General features: G+C 39.3%; 1 protein-coding gene across 1 annotated transcript in view; it reads left to right on the top strand.

Annotated features, from left to right (window-relative positions):
- The first annotated feature begins 1,937 nt into the window (after positions 1-1,937).
- cnih2 (cornichon family AMPA receptor auxiliary protein 2) overlaps positions 1,938-25,809 on the top strand; it is a 173,759-nt gene continuing 149,887 nt past the window's right edge. The window contains exon 1 of the mRNA XM_039769352.1: positions 1,938-2,906. Coding sequence (XP_039625286.1) covers positions 2,826-2,906 — 81 coding nt within the window. The 5' untranslated portion in view covers positions 1,938-2,825. The remainder of the gene's footprint in view (positions 2,907-25,809) is intronic.

Raw genomic sequence — 25,809 nt, 5'->3', positions numbered from 1 at the left:
GATAAACATCAAATATGTAATTCAGAACAGAAATGTTTACTTATAGGAATATGTTTTGGCTTCCTGTGATCCTGATGAGAATAAGTGTGCTCTGAAGCTAAATTAATACATGGATCATTAATAAGATTTTTTTTCTAAAAGGTCTATTTAACCATCTTTTTTATCCAAAACAAAAGACACAAAGGAAATAGTGCCATTCTCGGTGTCTCTCAGAGGAATTATTTAAGTACAATAACTATAAGCAGTAAGATGAGTCACATCTCAAGCCTTTCCAACCTGGAGTAGTACTGGTTTTCCAAATTGGCTTTCTTGCATTGCATCCAAATGACTTTTTTTATCTGTTATTCTTATTTCTGGAGTTTTTAACTGGACTTTCTTAAATTTACCACTATGTAACTTCTTAATGGTTAAGGTGCTTATCTAGTAACTAGATATATTTATCGAGGAATTATATAAAAATGGGTTCTTTTGTCTTAGAAGATTCAGTTTCTTTAATGTGGGCAGTGACATCCATTATATGTTCTATAGTATAACTTTGTGATGGCCAGTGAGATTTTATATAATGTGTTGTGCTGATCTGGTAACATCACTTCAAGAGAGGCCCACTGGATCAACAATCTAATTAAAAGGACAGGCTCAGTTATGGAACACACTGTGGGGTCCCTGGAAGAAATAGAAAAGGATAGAAAGAAGACAAAAACTAATGGTCATTGTGCACAATGCTGCATATCCTCTCCCTGACACTCTAGCACTGAGTACTTTTAGCAAATAAATTACTCATATCTACATACTGTACCTCCATACCTACAGCAATATACATTTACAATCCCTCAGTGTCACTCTTCTCTTATTAGCCAAATAATTTATTAATTTTTTTTTTAATTTTTGTGTGTATTTAAGGGGTTGTTGTTTGTTATAATATTTCTTGAGCTAGGGACAAATAGTGTAATTTCTATCTATCTATCTATCTATCTATCTATCTATCTATCTATCTATCTATCTATCTATCTATCTATCTATCTATCTATCTATCTATCTATCTATCTATCTATCTATCTATCTATCTATCTATCTTATTCATGCACATACACCCACTTAGTCACTCTGAGTTAATTTAGAGTCATTATTTTTTGAGATGTAGAAGGAACACTGGGTTATGAATGAAAATCCATGCTGACAAATCATTTTGCTGCAAAATCCACAAAGACAGTGCTTGGGTTGGAAACTGAACCCAGGTCATATGTAATTGGGGTCATGGCTACAGGTGGGCAGTGCTCAACCAAACAGGCTGTCTGCTCACCTAATTAAAATCAATTAAATGAAACTTTAGCTTTATTTTTAGATTACAATGACTGTGTCCCCTTTTGAAATTCTTTTTATTATTATTTTTATCTCAATGCACTTCACTATTTTATAGTGTTCTTCACAATTGATTGAATTTGAGCTCTACACAGGTATTGAAATTGGAAGAAAGAGCAAATTTAACAAATAACAATGATTGGAATATGCAGAATTGCAAATGTGGTCAAAGTCCTAAAGGATTGTGTGGAAATCAAATATCTAAAGGTCTATCTTCCTTCCAGAAAGTAAGACTTTGGATGTTAAAATCTAATAACCAACAAGAATGTGAAGAAATCTCTGAGGTGAAGATGGAAATGGACTTTGGGAAGGCATGTTTTTTGTTTATGCATTTATAAATCTTTCCTCTGTGTGCACCTCTCTTCCTTTAATCCTCATCCTCTGACTTTAAAATGCAATCTAGGGTGGACCGAAGCCACATGAAGAGACACGGAAGCCTCCTCCTGAGCTGGTGAAAGAGAAAGAGAGAGAGAGGCAGGGAGGGAGGGCAGGAAAGAGAGAGAGCACGAGAGAGACATTTAGCATTTCATCCAGAGGGGGGGTGAGAGAGAGAGAGAGAGAGAGAGAGAGAGAGAGAGAGAGAGAGAGAGAGAGACATCCACACACAAAGGTTTAATGTTTGACAGGGGGAATGAAAGAAAAGCATGGAGTGACAGAGAGAGAGAGAGAGGCACACACACAGAGACCAGCGTGCAGGAACAGCCAAGGATGCAGGCACAGATGAAGGAGGCAAATTATTTCCCAAAAATGTCACTGCCTTTAATTTAAAGGAAACCCCTCAAATTCTGGATGAAAATCATCACAAGCTTGCAAGTAAATGCAAAAGAGAAGATAAGGTGCTGGCAAGAAGCACATGAAGAAAAACAGTTGTTTTCTTGTATGATCCGTTGAAACACAAAGGAAAATATTTCAGATTATAAATGCTTTCTTATGAACTGTTACACGCATTTGCAGAATCGTCTTGGGATGAGATACCCTCACTTTCCTAAAGGATATCATCCACGGTCATCTCCGTACTTTTCGTACACTTTGGGCTGGCGGGGTTGACATGCCGGGATGGAGTGCAGACTCTGCCCCAGTTGACACACGTGCACACCATCTTTTTTATCGATTTAAGAAACAAACAAACAAACAAGCAAGCAACAACAAAGGACGACCAATGAAAGCTGAAGAGGAGACCAGAACGTGGCACTAACAATCAGATCCTGAAGAGCCGAGGAGTCGCGTCTGGAAAAAAACAAATCTGAAGGAATAAAAAAGGGCAGTGGAAAAGACACAATCCTTTTGAATTGCCAGTATTTTGCGAAATCCAGAACTGAGCAAGAGTCTAGTCTCTTTGGTGTTTCCCTCAGCTTGTTCACTTCAAACACTTCTCTCTCTCCCTCTCCCCCTCTCACTCTCACTCACTCAGTAAAAGGGATCCTTCGTTAAAAAAAAAAAAAAAAACTCTTTAGAGAAGCAGTGCAATGGCTTTCACGTTTGCTGCGTTCTGCTACATGCTGACACTGGTCCTCTGCGCGGCACTTATATTCTTTGTAATCTGGCATGTAAGTATCCTTTACAGCCCTTCTGCTAATTATTTCTCATCATCATCATTGCTGTCCCCATTTTTATATTGCTTAGCTTTATTCTTCCTAAGTAAGTTCCGAGTGGAACAAGAGAAAAAAGAAGGGTTATCTGCAATATGAACAAAAGACTTTTGTTAAGGAACGTGAAATTTATTACGTGTATGCGGAGTTCTGTAGCGGTGAAGGAGACAACTAGGATGAATATAAATTTCCAGAAAGCCGTATAATTTTACTCAAATTCACAGTGAGAAGTAGGTTCTGCCTTTTACCTGGTACTGCAAACTAACTCGTTGCTACTGGAGCGCACAACACACGCACGCCGATGATGTTAAGCCCGACTAGCGATTTTAATAAGATGTGTTGTGCGCCGCTTTGATTAATAATTTGTGCACGGATAGACAGTTATAGACGGTTATAATGCTAATTTTCACTGCCTTCCTCTAAACTAATTAGGGAATCCAGCCTTTAAATGTGACATAGAAACGAATAGCGTCTTTCAGCATCGCATGGACTATTGGGAACAAGCCAAGAGTAATATTTACGGTAGTTACAGTTTGGTTGCTTTGACTGATTCAGCACCCAGCTTGAGGCAAAGTTCTTCTTTACCAAGTGGCTGCTTTCAAAGCTGGTTGCCGATTCATCCTCAGATTGTACCCACTATATCGGTATAGCTGATTTTTGGCCGCAGAAGTGAATCAATATTAGTTAGCAGTGGACATTTTCTATTTAGGGTATAGGGGCGAGAGCAGTGCACAGTCCCACTTGGACGGACAGACGTACATTTTGCAGGAAGTCTAAATAGAACGCATTTTGCTTTCCCTCTTTCTCTCCCCATTTTGCTCGCTTGCCTGCTCCTGCAGTTCTAGTAGCCATGGAGCTGAGTGCTGGTTTCCACGGAAACTGCATCTGTTTACAGTGAGAGGGTCTCTATCAATAGCTACAGATGGCTAACCTCCAGTCTCTATAAAAGCTGTAATCTCAACCCAAATCCCATTATGAGCAGACCGTGCTGTGTATGTTGTAGAGTTTGGTGTGGGGGAGAGTCTGGGTGTTAGTAAAATGCAAACAAATACTGTATATGTCAGGTTTAGTTTTTAAAACTGATTAAATGAAATAGATTTCTTCTGATTATTGCAATCAATGATGCATTTGATGAAACCCGTATTTACAAAAGATATTGGATGACAGCGGCCTGCAAGAGCAGTGTGACAGAAATGTTTCTTTTCCATTTATTTTTCTTTTTTTTTATTTCTTGCATTGATAATTTCTTGCTGCCTGTTTTTAATCTCCCTCCTTCAAGGAACAGATATCAACAGTGAGAGGGCTCCAGCTGAGTCCTCGATTTGGGTGTCACATGAACACATTTGCACTTAAATTGCTCTAAAAAAGCAAGACTCAGCCAACATCTCTGTGCCCTCTGGGGTTAGAAGAAGAAACCAGCACTCCTGCCACTGGTTCATCTACCTGTTCGTGATCAGCCCCATATTTCATTAGCATCTGGTGAGCCAGGCCGATAGGGGCCTTGTGAAACCTTACCTTCCTTGGTTCAGTAGTTCAGTGAAGTCTGTTGCTAAAGTGTGAAAGAGGGTTGGCTGGCAGGTTGCTCGAAATGACCTTATATTATAGCAACATAGTGCCTGTCATCTCGGCAGGAATCCCTAAGAGCTTTGCAATGTCATGTGTGAAAGGACTGTAACACTGCTGCGTGACTTCCATTAAAGGCACACCTCTTATGAGCAAGACTTGTACAAAGGGTAAGGCCATTCAAACAACTGTTTAGTATCTAAGGGATTAAGTATCCTTTAAAAGAGCTTTTAAAGCTCTGTGACATTTTTTTACAGCAAAAATGTGTGCTGACAAAAGACCTTTTCAGGGTTTAAATCTAGGTAAATGTACCAGTGAGCTGATGCATAATTTATTAAATTAATCTTTTACATAACAATACATACAAGTGGCTATATAAAAGATAAGTAGATGGATATGAAAAAGTGTTATGTAAAACAGAATCAACAGATACTAGAGGCACTCACTGTACCTAGATAAATAGGAGTCTCTTCATGTGACTTCAGTCCAGCCTAGATTGCATTTTAAAGTCGGAGGATGAAGATAAACGAGGAAAGGTGCACACGGAGGAAAGATCTATAAATGCATAAACAAAAAACATGCCTTCCCAAATTACATTTCCATCTTCACTTCTTCACATCTTTGTTGGTTATTTGATTTCAACATCCAAAGTCTTACTTTCTGGAAGGAAGATGGACCTTTAGAGATTTGTTTTCCACACAATCCTTTAGGACTTTCACTACATTTGTAATTCTGTGATTTCCAATCATTGTTATTTGTTACATTTGCTATTTCTTCCAATTTCAATACCTGTGTAGAGCTCAAATTCAATCGATTGTGAAGAACACTATAAAATAATAAAGTGCGTTGAGATAAAAATAATAATAATGAAAAGAATTTCAAAAAGGGACACAGTTGGTGGTGTTAGTACAATGTTATCCTGGACTGGACATTGGGATATGAAAAGCAACACAATCTAAAAATAAAGCTAAAGTTTCATGTAACTGATTGTAATTAGGTGAGCAGACAGCCTGTTTGGTTGAGCACTGCCCACCTGTAGCCATAACCCCCATTTCAAGGGACCTGGGTTCAGTTTCCAGTCCAGGTATTGTCTTTGTGGATTTTGATTTGTCACTATGAGATTTTATTTATAACCTTGTGTATTTATAACCTTTATAACCTACTACATCTCAAAAAATAATGACTCTAAATTAACTCAGAATGACTAGGTGTGTATACAGTATGTGGATAGATAGATAGATAGATAGATAGATAGATAGATAGATAGATAGATAGATAGATAGATAGATAGATAGATAGATAGATAGATAGATAGATAGATAGATAGGGATAATTGGAACTAATGCTTCACAACTTCAGTGACCTGAATTTACTTCTTGAGTGACCTGGTCATTGTGTATCTGGAGTCTGAGCCTTCTTCTGACTTCTTCTTTCTAGGCTTAGAAGAAGAAAGGATATTATTTACAAACCATTTGGCAAGACGAATGTTTATGAGATGGTTTTCTTTCAGTACTCTAGATTTCTTAGACATTTATGTTTGCTTAACTGGTGGCTCTAAATAAGCCTTGTGCTTATAGTGTATCAGAATTCCCAGAGATGGACTAGCAATATAATAGGTTACCTCTTAGATAGATGTCAGTTTCCAAAAACCAAATAATAGAATAAGTAGCTTCAGAAAATGAATGAATGAATATATTTGGAGTTTCCATTGCAAGTAAGGCTCCGACATTCTTTCACTCCAGCTAGACATAGGAGGATAGACAATATTGCATATGTTTTATATCTGTGCACCCATAAAACATATTAAATGAAGACTTGTATCTCTAAATCTGTTCCTGTGGATGGGAAAAAATCCAAATTTGCATGAAGTCCAGCTTGTGAAAAATATTACAGAGAATTGCAATTTTAGGGCATATTTAAAGTGAAATGAAAAGATAGACATCATATATACAGCAGACAGCTTCAAAAGATTCAAAGGCAGTAAAATGTGTTCCCAGTCTCAGATAGCTGCTGCATACTGATCTGTATCTTCTCAATTTAAAGTCTCCCTGAACACTTTCAAACAACCAGCTGAAAATCCTAAAATAATAATAGTGATTAATTATTGAAGACTTATCAGCTCTGGCACTTTGTCATTTTTAGAGCTCTTTCACTCAGGTATATTTATCAGCTTTCAAATCTGATTAGGAACGACATGGTACATTTCTTTCAACATTATGAATAAGATGCTGATGACCTTTTAAATCGAATAGCACACGTTTGATATGTTGGTAAACATAATCAGAAGAATGTCGGCTAGGAAGGCACCGATTTTATACATTTCTTTCCCCGTTTTGATGGGCAACTACAATTTTTAATAGGAATATAAGACTGTGATTGTAACTGTGACCGACATATTTTACTATCTTTGGGAGAAATGTGACATGAATATTAAACGCTGCAAATTCGTTTTTACATCCATCATATGCATAGAAATTAAAAGAAATCCTTGTGGCCTTCCATACATCTGTTTAATTTTTCATGTAATCTGATTTGCGTCAATCATATAGTTTTGAAAAACTGCTTATTTCCCTACCACTAAGAATATATATATCACTAGAATATCCAATATTGGAAAAGTAAAAATAATAATTTGTGGAAAACAACTGCTAACTATATTAACCTAAAGCTTAGAATCCTTATCACATACTGCATCATCCGGTCCTGTAAACAGAGCAAAGCTTCATAGATATATGACGCACAGAATATTTTAGAAAACATTTTGATTGTCATCCAGTGAAGTCAAATCTTTTCTGTCAGATTATTCATTTATTCATTAGGAAGCCTGCTTATTCCAGTTTTAGAACACAGGGGATGGAGCCTATCCAGGCAGCACTGTGCATAAAGCAGAAAGCAGCGTGAAAGGAGTACCGGTCCATTCTTGCACACATGTATGCACTTATTCACATTCACTTATTTAGAGTTGTTAATTAGTCTAAACTGTATGTTTTTGCAATGCAGAAGAAAAACAAAACCAGTGTAAATATACAATCCCAGATAGATTCAGGGAGTGTTTGCAAACTACACATAGGTAGTGACTGGACTGGGAGTTAGTCAAGAGCACTAATCAAACTAGACTCTTTTGATCAATAAAAATGCAGTTTTTTAAGTCTTTAGTGCTCTATTACCATAGGCAAGTAAAATTAGAAAAGGAAAAACACTCAAATCCATAACCTTATAAGTTGTGTATCCATTGTAAACTTATGGGGAGGTGAAGGCAAGCCTAACAGTTTTGAGTGCACAGCAGGAACTACGCATCACTGCACCACAAGGCACATGCATTTGAATGAATGTGATTTATCTTTCCTCTTGAGCCAATACTATGCACATATCAAAAATAGATCATGTTTATTTTGCTTTAATTGTAGTTTTATTTTAAAATATACCACCCATTCAATCATTTTAATAACCCCCTATACAGTAAAAGAGTAGCAGTGGCTAGGAGGGGTTGCTTCAGATCGGTTTGTGTAGAGTTTGCATCTTTTCTCTGTGTCTGAGTGAGGTTTTCTGAAGGCATGTTAGTTTTCCTACCATATCTTACCGGCACACTCTTTAGGTTAATTCACTGCTGTAACTAATGATAGTGCCAGAGAGTGGTGATGTTTGGCATATTGATTGCCACATACAAGAATTTCACTGTATTCTGTACACATGACAATAATGACTCCATAAAAATTAAGCCTATAAACTGATAAAAGTGAGTGGTGGTGTTTCTGCTTGTATCTGGCGCCTCATCCATAGCTGGTTCCTGCCTTGTGACTGATGCTACTGAAACAGACCCTGAACTATGAAAAGTTCTGAGACTGTACAGCACACATCCTATGTGTTTTGTGACTGCACAGTGATCTCTCCCGATAACCCCTATTTTGTGATGGCAGCCATGAGTGATATTTCTACAATTTGACGTGCAAATAAATTTTGTATAAATCTCATAAAAATTATCAAAAGACATTTGAAACGTTGGCAGTATATTCTAGCCTCAAGATATCTTTGTGAACAAATACATTTTCATCTGATGAAGAGTAAAATGAAATAGCTTAAAGCTGATGTCAAAGCATTAATTTGCTGCACATCTTTGAGAAGGTTTAGGAGCGCTTCAAGAGTGGACATAGCATGAAGGGAAGTACTTTGAAAAGCAAAAGGTGTTCAGCCTAAAAAAACACATTTCAGTGAGTTTCTTATTTTGCTATTGCAAAATTATATGCAAAGTTAAGTTTAGGGGCTATTTTGCGAAATGATACGTGGCTGTTTGTGTTTTCTCCAAGCAATAACATGACTTGAACATTTGTTACAACTTCTGATGACTCTTTGTGTTTCGAAGTGCTTTCTTCTTTCTGTTTTAAACACACTTTCACTTAATTTCCACCTGGGCCCTTGACTATGTGATTTACTATTCAGATAAAAGAATTCTCCTGAATCAGAGTTTGCATCACCTTTGATAATTTGGAAAATCCTAATTAGGTCTCCATATTGATGTCTTTAAGACTGAAGAGAGCGTGTCAAGGTAGGAAATGCCCTTCCGGGCTGGAAAACGTTGTTAATGTTATCAGCACAAGTTCTTGTACTATCTTGTTTGCTTTATAGTGTAAGTAGACTGTCCAACACTTGGTAAGAGTAAAAAGCTCTATACAAAAGGTGCTTTACAGAATAATCGTATTCCATGACCTACAGTAAATGCTAACAAAAATTAAATCTATCCATATTTCTCTGGATAAGTCAATTAGTATTTATCCCTGATTCACAAAATAAAACGTGAACAGCTTTGCCATTACTTTCTACTGAAAGCTTCTCACCACTCTTTCTAATTTTCAATCATTTCTTAAAACTAGACTTTGGTCATACACCAAACCCACTACCCACTAACTTTGTATTCACCCACATTGTCACTGGTAATTGTTTCTTCTGTATTTTTTCTGTTATTTAAGAGTAAGTACACTTATCTTATAATATTTTGAGATCTGTCTCACAATCTTTCTACTCCTAGTCATTTTTTTACTATTATTTTGCATTCATCAACATTTCATCATTTTTGTAGATTCTATTGATGTGTTCTGCAACCTTCATTGCCCACAAGTTCGTTTGCAAACTTCAATAAATACAATGTAATGGCTCCTAATTTTTATATATAATACGCTACTGTGGTTGTTCCTTTGTCTATCCAGGATTTTAAATCACCTGTAGCTCACAAACCGTTTGACCTATTGACCTAAAATTTGGCACACATATACTACGTGACGTTTACTGTCCACTTTCGGATGATAATTGACCTCCAAGGTTATTCCTCTTTTTACTTTTATTTTATTTTATTGTAGAATTAACTCTCAGCAGCGACCAGCAAGGCGGCTGTGTAGCACATGCTTACGGGTGCAGTTCTCATCCCTACCACCTTCGCCGTCACTTCCTCTACCTCTTCCTATCTTACATCATTCTTGATGCAGATTGAAGACTTAAGTGCCAGCTTAAGTGAAAAATGAACGTACTAAGTAATTGCAACACAAACACTGACTTAATCAGTTTTAATGCGAAAAGATGCTGACGAAAGAAGAGAAGAAGCGGGCCGCTAGGGTGGAAAAAAGAAGAGCTGCACAGGAAGCAGCAAACGCATCAACCTCTGAGCAAATGAATGCTAAACGTACAGAGAAAGAGGATGAAAACCAGGAATGCTCAAGTCAAGTGTATTTACTGCATGTTATCATGCAGTGCGCTGTTACTGGTTTAAAATATATTATAAACAACATTTCAAAATATTTAAAAATCAACGTGATCACATTCTTGTATATAAATTTATAAAGAATAATAAACTGAATGTTTAATGCATTAAGAGATTTCTGTCATCCTCATAGTGCACATTTTCTTATTCTCTTCACACTGTACCTGCGGCTTGAGTTATGATTGTCTTTTATCAAACCATTTTCTATCATAGGTTGTGTGGAGCACTCAATCTGCATATTTTGGGATATGATAGTGGAAGATAAACCCACACAAACACAAGAAGGACATGTAAACTCTACCCAGAGAGTGCCCAGGCTGTGATATAAACTACAGATTCTTGCCGCTATGAGGAGGCAGCACTAACCACTGTCCCATGGTGCTACTTTTTGCAGTATTCTTTAGCAGATGAATAAAAAAAACATGTTTAATTTTCTAGCAGGCTGCACAATACTGATTTAACAACTTCATTCTTTAATGGTCATTAAAAAAAAAAAAACAGTTTTAGACAACGACACAATGATTTGTATAAGCTGCAAACTACATGTTATATTCATTCAACCTAAGGATTTTCTAATTAGTAATACATCTGACGCAGACTGAAAATGGCTTTTAGGTGGGTGAGAGATCTTGAAATGCCTGATAACCATCATTATACAAATGGAACTTGTTCATTTAATTAGGAGGAGAAAAAAAGTTTCTCAGATTTTGTAACTGTAATAAGTCAGAAGCAGTACGGATTCATCAGCCTTTCTCTGACATTTTGAAAGCATGCATTCTTTCAAAAAACAAAACATAACATTTTAAGACTGCTGTATTCAAGTGAAATAATGTGGAAATCTACACCTAAGGCTACTCTCATTCATAATGCTGGCAATAAAATGCCTGCATTGCTTTCACACTATAAGCCAATGTCAGCAAAATACTAGCAATATGCCAGCAGGCACCTTTCAACATGGGTTGAGGGGTGGCAGTATTAAACAGTTGCATCAATAACTAAAAATATAAGACGTTTTATAAACAAGAAGAGATCATTCACCTATTTACAGTCATGATTTAGCTGTCACCATACCTCATTCAGCTGAATTTCAAAGCTGCCAGGATCTATGCTTCAAATACGTTTTGTTTCAAACTCCTACATGTCTATGCATGATTTCTATCGTAACTACTTTTTCTTCATCTTTTCGATCGGTGTCCTCTAGTATGTGAATCGCTAATGTCACATGTTTTGTTTAGTTCCAGTAAAGCCATTTTATCTTTAATTGTGTAAGGCTATGAAAAGAATTAAATGCTGTGATTGCTAAATCTGTATTCAGTCAACTGTCTGGGGAACCTGCTGTATTAAGAGACCTATCAGCTGGAGATACAAACAAAAAAATCAAATACACACAACTTATATTTGCATCAATGGGCCTACTCTCAGGAGTTTCTCAATGCTATGTAAATAAATGCACATGCACATGTAAATAAATTTGTAAATCTGTAAATAGAGCCCATTCTCTTTTCATATATATTTCAATTTCCTTTTGATATAAATAAGATTTCCAAATTCAGAAGGTGACCATTTTTCACATGCTTATCGTTTTAAACAACCACCATCAACCTGCAGGTTAAATATATTATTAAACATTTGATTCAATTTCATCCCTGTGTCTGACATTTCCATGACTATATCAGTGTTTATAGCTCCAGGTATAACTTGTTCCCTCACAAAATCTTTTAATAGAGTATTAAGCCATCCCAGGTTTAATAGGAAAGTCCTAGACGTGTGCTAATTTTCACCAAAGCCATTCCCTGCTGTAGCACTGTGTCTCTTGTGGACAGAATGCAAGGAACTTTTCAAATGACATAACAGAACAAGTGGTTGGTGGTGCTAATAACTCTGTCTTGGATGAGTATAGCCTGGGTACAGATCAGACCACAAATTGATCAGCAGGGTTTCAAGCCTAAACAATTGTTTAAATTTAATTTTAAAGGCTAGAGTACATGTTTATGCTTATATTTTTTTTTGTTGTAATTTAGAATATTTTTTTTACTGTTATTCAGTGTTATGCAAGTACACTAAAAAATGCATTACTCAGTTTAATGGACTGAGTCACAGATGGGCCATAAATTAATCACATTTACCTTCATTAAATCTGATTAATTCAAAAGACAGAAAATATAAGAAATATAACAGTAGAACTTCTCAGAAATGTAGTGCTTCACTGAGACTAAAGGCACCTCATATGTTTAGAGAACACTGAGTACCAAATAACAGAATGCGTTTTAGATTATTGCCAAGGACAACATCTCCCTCTTATCATTTATCAAAGCATTTTAAAGTTGGTAGTTCTGTTAGCCATAGCAGTGGGCTGGTGCCCTGCCCGGGGTTTGTTTCCTGCCTTGCGCCCTGTGTTGGCTGGGATTGGCTTCAGCAGACCCCCGTGACCCTGTAGTTAGGATATAGCAGGTTGGATAATGGATGTATGGATGAATAGTTCTGTTAGGCAATTTAAAAAAAAAAACAAGGATGGCCACTACATTGCTACTCTAGGCATCACCTCTTTAATGAAGTATGTTCTTATAGTGTCTAAATGACACATTCATTTTAGAATATCTAATCAAACAGTTTGTGCCCTTCACTATGATTTTCTGTTTTGAGCAATAATAGATACTATGTATTGGCAATAAACCTGGTGTTTAATAATAGATGAAAGAAGAGGCAATTTAACCTGACTGTGGGGCCTGAGGTCATGGGTCTACCCGATGACTTGTCCTAAATTTGTAAAATTAGTATGATGTCAAATGCTTTAATTCAGTTACCTTATAAAACACATAAAGAAATACACAGGTCAAGAAAAGAATAAACACCAAAGGGGTCAGCACTCCCAACAGTCATGTCTAAAATAACTAAGCAGAACCGAGGCTTACATGCATTTCTGAGTAAAACCAAGGACTTTACAAAACAGAACATGCAAGTCAAGCATCAACCTTATTACTTCAAGATAAAACACTACACTACTGTTGCAACAGGTCATTTCTTACCTTAGGAAATGTTTTTGTGTGTTTTCTTGGCTCAATAATGTGTTTAAAATCCAAGGTTCATAAAATATTGGTTTTGATTTAATTCGAAGCAAGGTGGTTAATATTTTTTTTTTGATGCATAGTAGGTCACACTTGATTTTTTGCAACAGAGAGTTCAGAGAAAAGACTGCTCTCCACTAACACTACATAAAGCTCATCAAAGTTTGCTATGCCTTAAATATTTCAGGAGTTCAGTTGCCACTCTGGCTCTTCTCAACTTTACAACTGCTTTATGTACTGAGGTAGCTTACAAATTCCTTCCTTAATCATTTCCATTCATGACTTAAAATTCCTTCTGTGTTTGTGTCATATAGAGGGTCACTTTCATCTAAGCCTTGGAATTACTTCCTAGATCAGAGAGACACCTATATTTGCTCCAAAAGGATAGAGCTCCCTGCCGTAGTCCATACACAATCCCCAGCACCAAGCATCCATCTTCCTCATAAATTCTATTTAAAGATGACTTCTCTCAAACTAAGTCAAGCTATCGTTCTTTACTTCATACTTAATTTACAGCTGTAACCCCCTTTGCTACCTTATATGGCATTAGGAAGAGGTGGGAGGAGTCCAGTCATAATGTAGATGCCTACAAGACAAAGAAATGTATTTCTTCACATAACAACTTGTTATGACATACTCCTCTTCAGGCCAGTAGCTTCCAGTATTCACCATTTTTAAAGCTATTATATATCTATTACAATATGATAAATATATGTTAAATTCTTCACTCTGTATACATTCTATCAAGCAGATGGTGTATATTATTAGTAATATACTCCATATTTGAATTTGTATTACCTCAGTTTCTGTGCCAAGATCACTATGTCATGAATTCATTACAGTTGCTCTCTATTAATTAGTAATCAGACTTGTAACTGAAGACCTGAGGCTGTAAACTCTAAACCACAAGATGACTGTCTATTAGGTAAACTTTATAAACTTCCAATTTTTGAACAAAACTGAAATCTGTAAAGCTTTGATGGATACTGAACACTGAATGACAGCGATCTGAACATTTGTCACACTGTGTTAATTCTCAAGTACTGCAAAAACCAAATCCTTTCATTTACATTATGAATGACATCAAAAAATTAATACAAGAAGTTTCAAGACACTAAAAACTGAGGAAAGTGTAGTGCTACTCGCATCATGAAGCGGATGGGGGAAAGCCCTAGGGAGCCCCATCCCCGGAAGAGTCGAAACCGTTGGAAAGCCAACAGAGTCGGGTCTGTTGGGGATCAGAACTGGTGTGGTGGTGAGGCGCATGGTAGCACTCGGGTCCCAATTTAAGGCAGACCATACAGGTGGGCACATGTAACGTCTTGTCTCTACGGCAAGATGATCATCTTCCTCTGCTGTCGGAGGAGCTGCGTAAACCCCGCATTTCAGTGGCAGCACTCTCTGAGATGCACAGACCGGGGACTGGCCAGATCTCTGTAGGTGGATACACCTTTTATTGGTCTTGTCAGTCTGATGGCTGTCATACTCGGGGAGTAGCTGTTGCTGTAGCGGATTGGCTTCTTCCGATGGTGTCCGATGTCACTCCTTTCAACGAGCGTATTATGGGACTCAGATTACAGCACTCAATGGGTACCTGGTCTGTTGTCTCAGTGTATGCTCCGACCTCTGTGAGTGATGTCTCGACGAGGGAGACATTTTATTCGCAGCTTCGCTCAGTGGTTGATGGGTGCCCATGAGGTGACATTCCTTTGGTCATGGGTGACTTCAATGCAACCACTGGCACTGATAGGGTTGGCTATGAGGATTGTCTCAGTCCCCATCGGTCTGGTGACAATGGTGAAAGTGGCTCCATGTTCCTTGACTTTGCCAAAGGTCAGGGGCTGCAAATTGCTGGATCCTGGTTCCGGCGCCCTGAACCGCATCGTTGGACTTGGTACTCCAATACTGGTGGTGTGGTGAAGGAGATCAGCCACATCCTTGTGGGCAGATGTTAGAGGCTTTTGCAAAACTACAGGGTCTACAGAAGTGCCCAGTTTGTGAATTCTGACCACAGACTTGTTGTTGCTACTCGGGATGCAGCTTAGGTCCAGTAGGTTACCACCTACTAGGAAGATGAGCCTGGATTTGGCCAGACTCCAAGACTAGGCTATTTCTAATGAGTTTGCACGCAGTTTGTGTGAGGAGCTTGCAGAGTTAGGTATGACTACCAATCCTAATGTGATGTTGGAGGCTTTCCGTGACAAGACCCTGAAGTTTGCTGTGGGTTGTGTTGGTGTTTCTGGTGTTCCCAGAAGGAGGTGTTTCATCTTGCAGGGCACCCTGGATATCATTGAGAGGATTTGCCTCAATGGCAACTCTGGTCTGTACCGGGAACTGAGAAGGATGGCTGCAAGGGCTCTGAGGGCAGATAAAGAGGCATTTGTTAGAGGAATCTGTGAGAAAGTGACACACCATCTGTGGTCTAGTGAGCCACTTCCTGCTTACAGAGGAATTGAAGCATTACGCACATCTGAATCTGTTCCTCGGAGAGTCACAGTCAGGGCAGCTGATGGAGCGGTCCTTACGGATGACACTGTAGTTGTGATCCGCTGGGCTGGCTACTTTGAGCAGTTGTTTAAAGCTGATCCTCCGGCTAGGACATTGGATATCTCTGGGTCCACGGTTCTTGAAGCTGATCCTCCAATTGGCTGTGAACCACCCAATCTCACTGAGATTGCACAGGTGGTGAACCAGCTGAGGGAGGGAAAGGCTGCAGAGATCTGTGGTATCCAGGGTGAACTTCTCCAGGCTGGTGGTAAGGCTGTCCTCCTGGCATTGCAAGCAATCTTTGCTTCCATTTGGGAGACTGGCATCATCCCAACTGACTGGAAAACGGGACTTGTTATCCCTATCTGGAAAGGAAAGGGTGATCGCCTGGATTGCAGCAACTACAGGGGGATAACACTGCTCTCGGTGCTGGCTAAGGTCCTTGCTAGGGTTGTCCTCAATAGGATCGGTGATCACTTGCTCACCTACCAACGACCGGAACAGTCTGGTTTTACGTCTAAGAAATCTACCATCAACCACATCCTGGCACTGAGGGTTCTCATGGAGCACAAACGTGAATATCGGCAGAGTTTCTTTGCAGCCTTTGTCGATTTTCAAAGTGTTCGACTGAGTTAATCAAGCTGCCCAGTGGGACGTCCTGAGGGTTCGCAGGGTCCCCTCGAGGTTGCTGGATATTATGGCTGGCCTGTACACTGGTACTGTGAGTGCTTTGCAGAGTGGAGGCAGGACCTCTGCGTTTTTCCCAGTTGATTCTGGGATTTGTCTGGGGTGTGTTCTTGCTCCTATTATAGACGGATTGGGAGATTATGGGGGGTCAAGAGGTCGCTGGAAAGGGGTGTGTGGCGCTCCCAATATCTATGCAAATGGGCCAAGGTCCAAGTCGTTAGAGTCCTGGTGCTTCCTGTCTTGCCATATGGTTGTGAGACATGGACGCTATCCAGTGACCTGAGACGAAGACTGGACTCCTTTGGTACTGTATCTCTCCAGAAAATCCTTGGGTACCATTGGTTTCACTTTGTGTCGATTGAGTGGTTGCTCAATGAGTCCCGAATGAGGCACATTACCTGCATTGTGAGAGAGCATCAGTTACGCTACTACAGCCATGTGGCGCGTTTCCCCAAGGGAGATCTGGCTTGTAAGATCCTCATTGTTGGGGACCCGAGTGGCTGGACCAGGCCAAGGGGTTACCCACATAACACCTGGCGGCGGCACATAGAGGGTCATTTCTGGAGGGTGGGACTGGACCGCATGTCTGCCTGGGAGGTTGCAAACCAGGATCCCGAGCTGTTTCGACGTGTAGTGGGTGTGGCAACGCACTGTACCAGTGCATGCTCCCCGACTTGACTTTGGGGAGCATTTTAGGATTACAGTCAAGAATGGCAAATATTTATAGCAGTCTATAGAAACCAAATAGTTTAGGACTTTTGATTTGTATATATAAAAAAAATTGCTATACTTTGAATGAAGTAATTTTTTTAAGTTTAGTAAAATTTCTTAGAATTGTAATTTTGCTATAAATTATATTGTTACCATTACAGTTATGCTTAGTCTAAGCTATTTCACACAAATTAGTGAATTATGAGATTATTTATTGATTAAATTAACATCATTTACCATTTAAGAAATTGTTTGTTACCTTTTTAGGTCTTAATCAAAAATAAAATTGGGAATTGTTTAATGGGCTGTTTAAAAATGTCTTTTTATCCAAATAAGAATGGCTAAGAATGATCTTTTCTATTCACAACAGTTCTATTATGAAGGATACTTTGATTTGCAATATCGGGAGAGAGGCCACATGCAGAACGTTTCTCCAGACATATTTGGATAGCCTTTGTCGACTTAGCCAGCTCTTGGCCACATTTTAGGTCAGTGTTAGGCAGTCCAGACACCCCACGAACCATAAAAGATACACCCAGGTTTCATGTTGTCTTTTAGTGATATAGGTAAGCAATATACCCCACTACTTTTATCCCAAGATTAACCTTCATCCATATGCTATCAAAGTTCAGGTGTCTAGAGACTACCTGGCAGCACTTAGCACAAGGAATGTGCCAATTTGGGATGGGGTGGCAGTCCAATGCTGGACACAGTTGCACAGATGGTCACATCTAATCATAAAGGGGCAATTCAGACTTTCCAGTTAGCCTATATGTTCATCCTATGTTTTTAGGATGAAAATCAGGTTATCTGGATAAAACTCACACAGTCAAAGAGGTAGCATTTAAACTACCCAAACACATTCCCTGGGTGGATATTTGAACCCAGGATTCTGGTTTCCATGAACCAGCAGCACTAACAACTATGTCCTCCCTAATGTTAAATGAAAATTGTGTTTATTGTTGGGCTGCTTTTCTTTCTATAAAGAAAAGTTTGCATCTACTAAATCAGGAGCCCTTGGCATAATATTGAAATGGTCTGTATGTTCAGCAAAGCTCTTTAGGTTTTTAAAATATCTTATTCTAACAAGTATTCCCCACTAGTAAAATGGGTGACTAAAAGTGCTATTTTCTTTTCAACTATATTTATGGGTTTCTTGGTGTTATTCAGTATGCCCTCCCTCCATTACAGAAATGTTTTCTTATATAAATCATTCATACATAATTTTAAAATACAAATGGATACATAATGTACAAGCATTTTAGAAAGCACAGAGGACAAAATGCAGTTTTAAATGATGCTGTGAACAGAACACAGCAGAATTATTGTGTGGATATTAAAGTCACCCTTACATTTTACAAAACCTTTCATGCAGCCTACAAACAAAAGGTTAGGTTTGCCATCAACAAAAGGAATAAATATTATGCAATTTTTCATACGCATGGAGCCATGCAGCACAGATGTATAATTGTGCCTCAGGCTAAACATTTAGCTTGCACTCTACACAAAGATGCCTCCAAGATTTTGTAATGCAATACATTTCTAGAAATTAATTGCTTTGCCTGTATTACATTTGTCATCTAAGTTTATTGCATTTAAAATCCTGTAATGGAAACTAGTATTTTCATTTTTTTTTTAAAGCTCAATTATTCAATATTTACCTGACATTACATTGTACTGTCAACAGAATAAATTAGCATATACCTTTAGTATATATGTATATGAGCTGAATTTTAGTCAACTAGTTTTTATATAATTCCATAAATAGCTTAAAACTGGAAGAAAATACAGTTAACCTTACTTATTCAAAATGGTAATAATAATAATAATCTTACATTAGGCTGAACCATTGCTTATTTTCTTCATTACTACATGCACATTTTACTGTACCAGGATTAAGATGTTGCTTGAATGTGTGTTTCACTGTACAGCTGACATGCAAATGTAACAGCATTCCAAGTAGCAGGTATGATGCGGATCAAAAATCTTACCAGGTAATTCCAGAAGTGCTTTGATTTTTTTTTTTATTTTAGACAAACATCATTTTAATAATGTGCTGTTTCCATGCCACCTCTTCGATTATGCTGCTACTCCCTGAATCCTGGTGTATGAAAAACCTGAGAAAAAGTAACCAAGCTGTTGAAAAATATTAGTTTCTGTCAGTTACAAACAATAAAATAACCATATTGCTCAGTACATCAGGTTTATTGATCACTTATCTTGTGAAAGGAAGTGCTACCAAACTTTATAAGGCCAATGAGTGTTCCTAGTTGCTTTGTTGCCTCAAAGCTCCAGACTTCTGGCTACCTGTGTGCTGCCTGCATGATTCTTGCACTTTCACTCATACATAGATAGATAGATAGATAGATAGATAGATAGATAGATAGATAGATAGATAGATAGATAGATAGATAGATAGATAGATAGATAGATAGATAGATAGATAGATAGATAGATACTTTATTAATCCCAAGGGGAAATTCACATAATCCAGCAGCAGTATACTGATACAAAGAAACAATATTAAATTAAATAGTAATAAAATGAAAAAAATTAAAATAAAATTAATGTTCGCATTTACTCCCCCGGGTAGAATTGAAGAGTCGCATAGTGTGGGGGAGGAACGATCTCCTCAGTCTGTCAGTGGAACAGGACAGTGACAAAAGTCTGTCACTGAAGCTACTCCTCTGCCTGGAGATGATCCTGTTAAGTGGATGCAGTGGATTCTTCATGATTGACAGGAGTTTGCTTAATGCCCGTCGCTCTGTCACAAATGTTAAACTGTCCAACTTTAATCCTACAATGGAGCCTGCCTTCTTAACAAGTTTGTCCAGGCGTGAGGCGTCTTTCATCTTTATGCTGCCACCCCAGCACACCACCGTGTAGAAGAGGGCACTCGCCACAACCGTCTGGTAGAACATCTGCAGCATCTTACTGCAGATGTTGAATTTGATTTCGTGACTCTAAATTGGCCAGGTATGAGTGAGTATGCTCAGTGAAGAGCTGGTACCACATTCATTTTTGGCTTTTCTCTGATGCTGAGATGGGTCCAGTCTCCATCTGACCCTTATGAAAGGAATGAATAAGTGAATGATCTCCTGTTAGTGAATAGTGTAGACTTTATAACCCTGAACTATATTAAGTGAGTTAAAAATTAATTGGATGGATGGAAAATTATACTGTTAAAATAGCAGTCCTTTGATAAATATTTATGTCAAGTCTTTCATGGCTAGGTAGCACTGTTACAAGGTTATTATGAACACGCTCTTGAATGTAAAACATATTTAAAGAAAAAGTGGTAAACAGTAAATCATTTAAAATTGTAAATGCTGTATTTGTAGCTTTGTATGAGACCTCCAACCGACCATTTTCTTAACTCACCAGGGTTAACCCATTAAGTAGCGGGCACAAAGTAGGAACAATTCCTAGATAGCGTGCCAGTGTATAAGATCTAAAAATCAAAATGAATATAAAGATTATAATAAATTGATGCAAGTACAAATTGCATAGGGTGGTGCAGTGGTAAGTGCTGTTGCTTCATTTATCCAGGGTTCAGGTGGTTTTCTGTGTGTAGTTCATATGTTCTCCCCATGCCTGCGTTCATTTTCTTCTGAATGCTCCAGTTTTTCTCTCACGTCCCTAAATTTGTGGGCATTAGATTAACTGATGATTCTTGAACTTTTGATGGAAGAGTGCAACAGTGAGTCCTGCAGTGAGTCAGTGCTGTTATGCACTCCATAACTGTCAGTTGGTTTAAGTGAGTTGAAGAATATTACGCTCTAAATTTTATAGCTACTCAGAACAGGATTTTGATTTGAAAATCTATCCATTTCACCATTTTTCAAAAAACATTTTCAAATAAAGTACAAAGATGAGAGGAGAAACTGAGTGTCTATCACTTATAAATGCATAGATGAAATTCATTGTTTAACCTTTAAGACGTATGGTTTTGAATACAAGAACAATCCTTCTGTAGAATTAACACAAAAACTAGAAAACAAAAAAAAATTGCAATTAGAATGATTGCTGTGATATCAAATAAAGTCCTTGCCCTGGTTCAGCATGAAAGGTTCCACTGCATTGTCACCTGCTGTTTAGGCATGGAGAATTCTTCTGTAACAAGGTTGAAACAAAAATAAGTAATGTGGTATGAATTTGTTGGAGAGTTAGGTGTGCCATATAACAGCAGATTATGCAAAAACACAATTATTTCAAATGATAAACAATAAACATTAAACAATAAACACTGAAAACTGTATTTTATATACATATAGGGTGGTCCAGATCTAATTATGCAATTTTCATTACGCTATAACTTATTAAGTTTATTGCATAGAAAGTCACCCGAAAAATCCCGGACCATCGAGAAGTGTGCGAACTGATGACATGAAGAATCGTCTTTGCGCTGAACTGGAATCATCCCCGCATAAATCAAAGTCATCCATACGATCTGGATCTGCATAATTAGATCTGGACCACCATATATATAGGAGGGCAGGAGGACCAGAGGAGGGCTTGTGCCTCCTCCAGACCGCGAGGGGGCGTCTGTCCTGGTTATGTTGGGGTCCTCGGGTACAGGGCTTGGAAGCCCAGCCCTGTAGGGACCCGTGGCCACCGCCAGGCGGTGCCCCGATGCCGGAATATCCCGTGTGGTCCGGCCGGGACGCCCAGGAGGACCATAGGAGGGCTTGTGCTTCCTCCAGACCATGAGGGGGCAATTACCCTGGTTGTATTGGGGGCCACGGGTAGAGGGCTTGGAAGCCCAACCCTGTAGGGGCCTGTGGCCACCGCCAGGTGGCACCCAGGTGCCTGAGGAACCCTGGAGCCCAGCACTTCCGCCACACCAGGAAGTGCTGGGGGGAAGACGACAGGGGACACCCGGACGGTTTCCGGGTGCGAAGTCGGCACTTCCGCCACACTGGGGTGTGGCCAGGACTGATTGCCGGGAAGCAGCTGGAGTCTATCCGGGTTCCCATTTAAGGGGCTGCCTCCCTCCAGTCAGCAGTGGATGTCGGGTGGAAGAGAACAGAGCTGGAGAGAGGACGGGAGGCTGCCAGGAGAAAGACAGTGGAACTGTGAGGACTGTGCTTTGGGGAATCGGTGCTGGAGGCACTGGGGTTGAAAGTGCACATAATTATTGTAAATATTAGTGAAAATAAACAGTGCGTGGTGTAACTTATGATGTCCATCTGTCTGTGTCCAGGCCAGAGTCCACAATATATATATCCATTCATCCATTATCCAACCTGCTATATCCTAACACAGGGTCACTGGGGTCTGCTGGAGCCAATCACAGCCAACACCGGGCGCAAGACAGGAACAAATCCCGGGCAGGGTGCCCGCCCAATGCAGGGCACACACACACCAACACCAAGCACACACTAGGGACACTTTTAGGATCGCCAATGCACCTAACCTGCATGTCTTCGGACTGTGGGAGGAAACCAGAGCACCCGGAGGAAACCCACACAGACACGGGGAGAACAAGCAAACTCCATGCAGGGAGGACCTGGGAAGTAAACCTGGGCCTCCTAACTGTGAGGCAACAGCGCTACCATAAAAAATTTAAAGGAACACTTTGAAAACACACAAGATCTCAATGCGACAAAATCATGCTGGATATCTACTGTATACTGATATGGACTGGGTAATGTGTTAGGAATGAAAGGATGCCACATTGTTTGATGGAAATGAAAATTATCAACCTACAGAGGGCTGAATTCAAAGACACCCTGAAAATCAAATGACGAAGCAGGCTAGTCCATGTTGCCAAAATTTCATTGCAGCAACTCCAAATCGTACTCTGTAGCTTGTATAGCCCCCACATGCTTGTATGCGTGCCTGACAACGTTGGGGTATGCTCCTAATGAGACAACAGATGATGTCCTGGGGGATCTCCTCCCAGATCTGGACCAGGGCATCACTGAGCTCCTGGGCAGTCAGTGGTGCAACCTGACAGTGTCTGATGGACTAAAACAAAATGTCCCAGAGGTGTTCTATTGGATTTAGGTCAGGCGAGCAGAGCGTGGGGGCCAGTGAATGGTATCAATTCCTTTATCCTCCATGCACTGCCTGTGGATTCTCTGCACATGAGGCCAGGCATTGTCGTGCACCAGGAGGATCCCAGGACCCACTGCACCAGCATAGGGTCTGACAATGGGTCCAAGGATTTCATCCCAATACCTGAAGGCAGTCAAGGTGCCATTGTCTAGCCTGTAGAGGTCTGTGCGTTCCTCCATAGATATGCCTCCCCAAACCATCACTGACCCACCACCAAACCGGTCATGCTGAATGATGTTACAGGCAGCATAACATTCACCACAGATTCCGGACCCTTTCACATCTGTCACATGTGCTCTGGGTGAACCTGCTCTTATCTGTGAAAGCACAGGGTGCCAGTGGTGGACCTGCCAATTCTGATAGTCTATGGCAAATGCCAATCAAGCTCCACAGTGCCGGGCAGTGAGCACAAAGTCCACTAGAGGACACCAGGCCCTCAGGCCATCCTCATGAAGTTTGTTTCTGATTGTTTGGTCAGAGAAATTCACACCACTGGCTTGCTGGAGGTCATTTTGTAGGTTCTGGCAGTGCTCATCCTGTTCCTCCTTGCCCAAAGGAGCAGATACCGGTCCTGCTGATGGGTTAAGGACCTTCTACGACCCTATCCAGCTCTCCTAGAGTAATTGCCTGTCTCCTGGAATCTCCTCCATGCCCTCGAGACTGTGCTGGGAGACACAGCAAACCTTCGGGCAATGACACATATTGATGTGCTATCCTGGAGAAGTTGGACTACTTGTGTAATCTCTATAGGGTCCAGGTATCGTTTCATGCTAAAAGTAGTGACACTGACCATAGCCAAATGCAAAACTAGTGAAAAAACAGCCAGAAAAGAATAGGAGGGAAAAGTGTCAGTGACCTCCACCTGTTAAACCATTCCTGTTTTAGGGGTGGTCTCATTGTTGCCCCTCTAGTGCACATGTTGTTAATTTCATCAACGCCAAAGCAGCTGAAACTGATTAACAACCCCCTCTGCTAATTAACTGACCAGATCAATATCTCAGATGTTTCATTACTGACTTGATGCTATGCTCTGATTAAAAAGTGTTCCTTTAATGTTTTGAGCAGTTTATGTCTATACAGTATATATATTATATATGTGTGTGTATTTTTATTTTTTTATATATATAATATGCTACCGTGGCTGTTCGTTTGTCTGTCCAGTATTTTAAATCACCTGTTGCTCACAAACTGTTTGACCTATTGACCTGAAATTTGGTAGACACATACTACGTGACTTCTACTATCCGCTTTCGTGATGATGATTGACCTCCAAGGTTATTCCTCTTTTTATTTTTATTTTATTTTATTGTAGAATCAACTCTTGGCAGCAGCCAACAGGGCGGCCATGTGGTGCATGCGTACGGGCGATGTTCTCATCCCTACCACTTTCGCCATCACTTCCCCAGTCTCTTAAGTGCCAGCTTAAGTGAAAAATTAAAGAAAATGTACTAAGTAATTGCACCACAAAAATTGACTTAATCTGTTTTAACCCGAAAAGATGCAGACGAAAGAAGCTGCTCAGGAATAGCAAGCGCATCAACCTCTGAGCAAACAAATGATAAAAGTACAAAGAAAGAGTATGAAAACTATGAATGCTCAAGTCAAATATATTCACTGCACATTACCGTACAGTGTGCCATTACTGGTAGATATATATATATATATATATATATATATATATATATATATATGTGTGTGTGTGTGTGTATGTATATGTATTGGTAAAAATACCCATTTAATATCTGTTTTGAGGTTTATTTAACACAGGGGTCCCTAACTCCGGTCCTGAAGTGCCCTAGTGGCTACAGGTTTTCATTCTAATTCTTTCCTTAACTAGTTGCCATTTTTCACTGCTCATTGACTTATTTTCCCTTCATTCTGTAATACTTGTTTTCACTATTGATGTTGATTCTGTCCTCTGAATTAATTTGTTCCTTAAATGGCACCTAAAGTGAAAAGAGCTATGAAGTGAGCCAACAGATGGACAGTTGGGGCTTGAAACTCCAATCACTTTCATTTCAAACAATTTCTTAATTAGATTAAGCTAATTCTTGTTAATCATCCTCATTATTTAACTCCATGACTTGTTGGTGCTCTCATTCTGCCACAGCAGACATTTCCAAAACTGTTAATTTTCATTTCATCAAAATGTTTTGTGGACCTCAGGAGATCAACATTTCTGAAACCTTTACCCTTCTTTATTTTCAGATAATTGCTCATTTTGTATGTCATTTTTGTTTGGCTGTTAATTAAGGAAACAAGTAATAATTAAGGGTTCTGAGTCTCAAATAGCCAGTCAATTAAAGTTAAGGCAAAAGAGATTAATTAGCGCCAGAAACTGGTCATTAATTAAGAAAATTAAGAAAAGGGTTAGAATGAAAACCTACATCCACAGTTGCACACCAGGACCAGAGTTAGAGACCTCTGGTTTAACAAGTAAACATGTCACATGCAACTACCTAAGGTAGAATTTCCACTTCTTATGACACAGGGCTTGTCTTTTCCCTCTCCTGTGTTATCAGGCTATCTTCTAATATAC

The sequence above is a fragment of the Polypterus senegalus genome, chromosome 11 (genome assembly GCF_016835505.1).
Source record: "Polypterus senegalus isolate Bchr_013 chromosome 11, ASM1683550v1, whole genome shotgun sequence".
In the NCBI taxonomy this organism is placed as follows: domain Eukaryota; kingdom Metazoa; phylum Chordata; class Cladistia; order Polypteriformes; family Polypteridae; genus Polypterus; species Polypterus senegalus.
Note: the sequence above shows the minus strand (reverse complement) of the source record. Positions and strands in the feature narration are given on the sequence as shown.